The 5,485-nt window shown below is 39.6% G+C and overlaps 1 protein-coding gene and 1 pseudogene across 1 annotated transcript; both read right to left on the bottom strand.

Annotated features, from left to right (window-relative positions):
- Positions 1-647: 647 nt before the first annotated feature.
- On the bottom strand, positions 648-1,046 carry LOC147488580 (uncharacterized). The gene has a single exon (XM_086574423.1). It carries the CDS (start codon positions 1,044-1,046, stop codon positions 648-650), a length of 399 nt encoding a protein of 132 aa, XP_086430549.1.
- Positions 1,047-4,107: 3,061 nt separating this feature from the next.
- On the bottom strand, positions 4,108-4,984 carry LOC147488579 (NADPH-dependent aldehyde reductase-like protein, chloroplastic pseudogene; annotated as a pseudogene).
- Between the last annotated feature and the right edge of the window lie 501 nt (positions 4,985-5,485).

Below are 5,485 nucleotides of genomic sequence, written 5' to 3'. Positions count from 1 at the left end.
ACTTTCCACAAGGCTAGGGTCATTTGTCATATGGTCAGATGCACCTGAATCAATTATCCATGTACTATTTGAAATAACCTTACCATTCATACCTGATTGAGTTACATTAGCCGAAGCATGGTCTGGATGTCCATGGACAACATTAGCAATGGCAGCCTTGCTTATATTCTTTCGTGGCCTCTTTGCGAAGTCCCACCAATCAGGGTAGCCAATCACTTCATAACATCTCTCCTTGCTATGACCCAATTCTCCACAAACACTACACTTTTTATCTGCATAAGGATTGGATTTACCTTTAGGGTGGCGTGAAGGACGAGCGGGTGGAGTACCGGGTCTTGCTATGAACAACCAAGACAGAGGATTCAAGTGGATCTGAGCCCCATAGTCCGTTTTCTCGATTGCACCTTGCGAATGTAAGCATAGCTTTGCTCCAAGGAAAATTTAGGCTCCTTGAGAAGAATCTCTCCACGCACCTGATCATACTCCGAATCCAGTCCACGCAAAAACATATGAATTCACAATCTGGACATTGTTGACGTCTCATGAACTACAGCTGCAACATTGCTATTATGGGATGTTACCCTTTGATCAATCTCCTGGAATATAGCCACCAATTCGTTATAATAGGAAGGAATAAGTTTCCCATTCTACTTTCCTTCAAAGCACTTCGTATTCAATTCAAAAATTCGAGTTTCATCAGAGTCATCATAGAAGGTCTTCTCCACAGCCTCCCAAATGTCTCTTGCAGTAGGAAGACGAATGTATCGATTCATAAGAGAAATTTTCATAGAATCAATAAGCCAACTTTTCACCTTTTCATTATCTGTTGCCCAAACTTTATAGTCGGGCGAATTCATATCCGGTTCAACCTTTGCGCCAGTAAAAAAACCAATCTTTCCCCTTGCTCCAATACGCATCCGCATGAGAGGAGCCCAGATGGTATAGTTGGACTCATCTAATGAAAGAGTTTTTGGGATCGCGGAGTTGTCTTGTGGGGTGTAGTAGTGATGAATGACGTTTGAAGAATTGTTGTCAGATTCAACCATTGTAGAAAAAAATATTGGGTTTGAGATTTAGGTTTTGGAAAAAAAATTGGGTTTGAGATTCAAGGATTCAATATTGTAATACGCAGCAGATTTCAATAGTTTGGCTCTGATACCATGTAGAACTTGAGGATTCAATTGAAATCAGTTGTATATTTACTTGATTGAATTCTAAAGTGGTTATAAGTGTTTATATAGAGATTACAAAACAATGAAACAAAACAGTCGGTGGCTTGAGAAACACGGGGCGCGGGTCACACTCTGCTTGCACTAGAGACGAGCTCGGGTCGCGCTCTAGCTACTAGACATCGGTAATGCTTGAGGCGCAGGTCGCACTCCTTCAAGCTTTATCTTGAGCGCAGGCCACGCTCTATACAAGAAAAGTTATATACATCTTTCTACACTTTCTCTCAATGTCAAAATACATCTGCAACAAATGTTTCGAGCATTAAGTATACTACGTACGTCCTGTACTGATTTGTTAAACAGATTCATAATGTTTGTATTAATCTACAAGGGGAAACGTCATGACCATGTAATCTTAAGAGCCTAAAACCCATGGATGTGTCATCGATGTCAAACCTTTGTATTTCTAGCCCAAGCAATTCCATCATCGGTCCCATATCTGGCAAAAGATGATTTGAAAATTCAAAATTGTACTTGAAAAAATTTGTGGGTTAACTAGTATTAACCCCCCCCCCCCCCCCCCATAATGAGCCAATTAGGATTTCTCCCCACTAGATGGCCAATTAGGGTCTCCCCCCTAAACACATGGTCAACTTGGATTGGCTAAATAGAAATATTATTAAAGGATTTAAACTACAGTTTTGGGATCTTATCAAGATGCTCATTACTAAGATTGGTTGGTTGTTATGCAAGAAGAGATGGAATCTCTTGATAAAAATCACACATAGGACCTAGTTTTATTGCTAAAGGACAAAAAGACTATCGGCAGTAAATGGGTGTTTAGAAAGAAAGAGGTCCTTCCTGAGTCTGACAGTACTAGGTACAAGGCAAGAGTGGTAGCAAAGGGTTTCTCACAGAAGGAAGGAGTCGACTACAATGAGGTATTTTCCTCGGTGGTCAAACATACTTCCAATCGTGTGTTATTGAATTTAGTTGCTCACTTCGACTTGGAGTTAGAGCAACTTGATGTGAAAACTGCTTTCTTGCATGGGGACTTAGAGGAAGAGATCTATATGAGACAACCTGAGGGTTTTGTTGTTGCTAAGAAAGAAGATTATGTGTGCAAGTTGAATCGGTCACTGTATGGTTTAAAGCAATCGCCAAGACAATGGTACAAGCGCTTTGACACATTCATGATGCAACATGAGTACACCCGAAGTAAGTATGACTGTTGTGTTTACTTTCGTAGGCTTCATGGTAATGACTTCATCTATCTCCTGCTTTATGTGGATGACATGCTTATTACTTCCAAAAACATGGTGGAGATAGACAAGTTGAAATCTCAACTTAGCTCTGAGTTTAAGATGAAAGACTTAGGTAGAGCCAAGAAGATATTGGGCATGAAGATGGACAGAGATAGGAAGAAGTGACGGATAGTTGTATCTCAGAAGAAATACCTTCAGAAAATAATTTCTCATTTTGGTATGGAGAATGCAAAGTCGGTTTCTACACTTTTAGCTGGGCATTTTAGGCTTTTAGCTAAGTTCTCTCCTAGTTCGGTGGAGGAACAAAAGCATATGGCTAATGTTCCTTATGCAACTGTAGTGGGCAGTTTGATGTATGCTATGGTGTACCTGCATTGAGGACATTTCCAACGTGATTAGTGTTGTAAGCTGGTATATGGTAAATCCTGGGAAGCAGTATTGGGAAGCAGTGAAATGGGTATTGAGGTACTTGAAGGGTACCTTGGATGTGGGATTAGTTTATGATGGAGGCACTTGTTATGTCACTAGGTATGTGGATTCAGATTATGCAGATGATCTAGATAGATGACGATCGACTACTGGTTATGCGTTTATGATGCATGGTTCATCGGTTAGTTGGAGGTCTATGTTACAGGCTACAGTTGCTCTATCTACTACTGAGGCAGAGTATTTGGCAGTGAAAGAGGCATTATGACTTCGAGGTCTTCTAGATGATATGGGTATTGAGCAGAACAGTGTTGCTTTGTATTGTGATAGTCAGAGTGCTATTCATTTGGCGAAGAACCAAGTTCACCATGCTCGGACCAAGCATATTGATGTCCGTTATCACTTTATACAGGATGTCATTGAGGATGGTAATGTAGCACTTGAGAAAGTGGACACCCATGACAATCCTGCTGATATGCAGACTATGATTGTCACCGGGGTTAAGTTCCAACACTGTTTGGACTTGCTCCAAATCCTACATGCTTGAAAGAGCCCTTTGTGGGCATGGCCCTTCGGGGCAGTTGACTGCGATTTTCGAGGACTAGTACTTCTTGCTAGATGTGTTCGGCTCGGTTTTATGTGTTAAAACCTCACCGAGGTGGAGAATATAGAGAAAAAAGACGTTTTTTCTCTCTTTGGTGTTAGGCGCGCCCACGCTCTATGCATGCCTAGACAAGGGCGCGCACGCGTTCCTTTTTTTGGCAACTTCCAATATTTTAGGCATGCCCGCGCTTGACTTTTTGCCGCGAGGCGCTTCGGTGCTCCACCGTTTTCAAACCCACAATTTGACTGTTCGGAGGAAGTTTTAGAAACAGTATAAATATAAGTTTTTTCTGTAAAAACTTAACCTAACCAAAACTAAGAAAGAGAGAGATTGTAAGAGAGCAATTCTTAGTGAGTTGAGTGTTCATTCTTTGTGAGTGAATTGAGATATCTTATAATCTGTTACTCTGGACATCTAGTAAAGCTAGGAACTCATAGTGTGGACGTAAGCAAATTGCCGAACCACAATATATCCGTGTCTTGTGGTTTGTTCTCCTATACATTAATTGTTTTACTTTATATGCTTGTTATTTGATATTGAGAAGTGTTGGGATATTATTTGGAGTGTGTTGAAGTCTTGTCTAGTGAGAAAGATCGATCTTTGTGTATGATTGATCTATTTGTAGTAGATAACGTTATTTCCGCATTGTTCTATTCTCAATAATTATAAACTCATACATGGACACAAGATGAGATCCACAAAATAAGAAAAATTGTACATATACAATGGATCTAGATAATAGATCCACCATTGACCCTTATGATTTGCCCATTAATCCATTCACCAGCATCACTAGCTAGAAAACCAACCAAAGGTGCAATATCATTAGTTTCACCAATTCTACTTAGAGGACAACCATCAGCCACTCTCTTAATCATTTCTTGATCTTAAGATAAAAGCGGTTTAGTTGCTACTGATTACGGTGTAATACAATTAGCGATAATACCGGTTCCCTTAAGTTCCTTGGCCAAAATTTTGATCATAGTCTCAATTTGCTTTTGATCTTTGCATAAGCACTATATCTGGATAAAGTGATCCCACCAAAGATGATGTAATTGTCATAATCCGTCCACCACCGCCACGCGTGTCAATCGAATAGCGACCTCTCGACAACATAAGAATGCATCTCTTGTATTGACACTAAAAGTCGTGTCCCAATCTTCTAATGTTGTATTGGCTAATGTAGGATACTTAGAATCTAGGACACCTGCACAATTTACTAGAATGTATGTTTGTGTACCAAATGCCTTTTCGGCTTGGTGAATAAGGACTTGACTTGATCTGGATTTGAAACATTGGCTTGAACCACAATCGCGAGTGGCGGGTTAGAGGATGAAGAATTAATCTCGGAAGCTACGCGATCCGCTTGATTGGACTAGAGGCGTAATTGATTACTAATTTTGCACCGATGGATGCAAGGTGGAGAGCTATGGAGCGACTAATGCCTGCGCGTGAGTAGCGGTGGCGACCACGCCATTCAGAGGTATCATTGTAGATTGGTTGGAACTAGGTTCAGCCATGAGCAAGTTGGATAGTGCTTAGAACTGAGTTTATATAGGATTTTATTTTTTATTTGTATATAAGGTATCTACTATCAACTATCTACTAGCTTTTGAACCCGTCCTACGAACGGGTGTCGTTATATTAAATTATTCAAAAATATATTAACATTGTGCAAAGCAATGAGAATGCCCACATAAAGCCTAAAAGATATTGAAGCTACTTGAATAGAAAGACATTCCCATTATACTAAAAGAGAGATGATAAACACCACTTTAATTGCAAAACTATATTTGTCGAGTCATTCTCACTACATATAATACAATTATGTTTTGAGGCTAGTCCGACGCATTTGCATATAGTTTCAAATTTACCGTTAATTATTATTTGAGTTTAGTTCAATGCAGTTGCATCTAGTTTTCGATTTTCCGTTAATTATTCTTTGAGATTAGTTCAATGCATTTGCATCCAGTTTTCAATTTGCCATTAAATATTCTTTAGGTTATTTCAATGCAATTGCA

This window comes from Coptis chinensis, chromosome 7 (assembly GCF_015680905.1).
Source record: "Coptis chinensis isolate HL-2020 chromosome 7, ASM1568090v1, whole genome shotgun sequence".
Classification (NCBI taxonomy): Eukaryota; Viridiplantae; Streptophyta; class Magnoliopsida; order Ranunculales; family Ranunculaceae; genus Coptis; species Coptis chinensis.
This window is presented reverse-complemented; position numbering and strand designations above follow the sequence as displayed.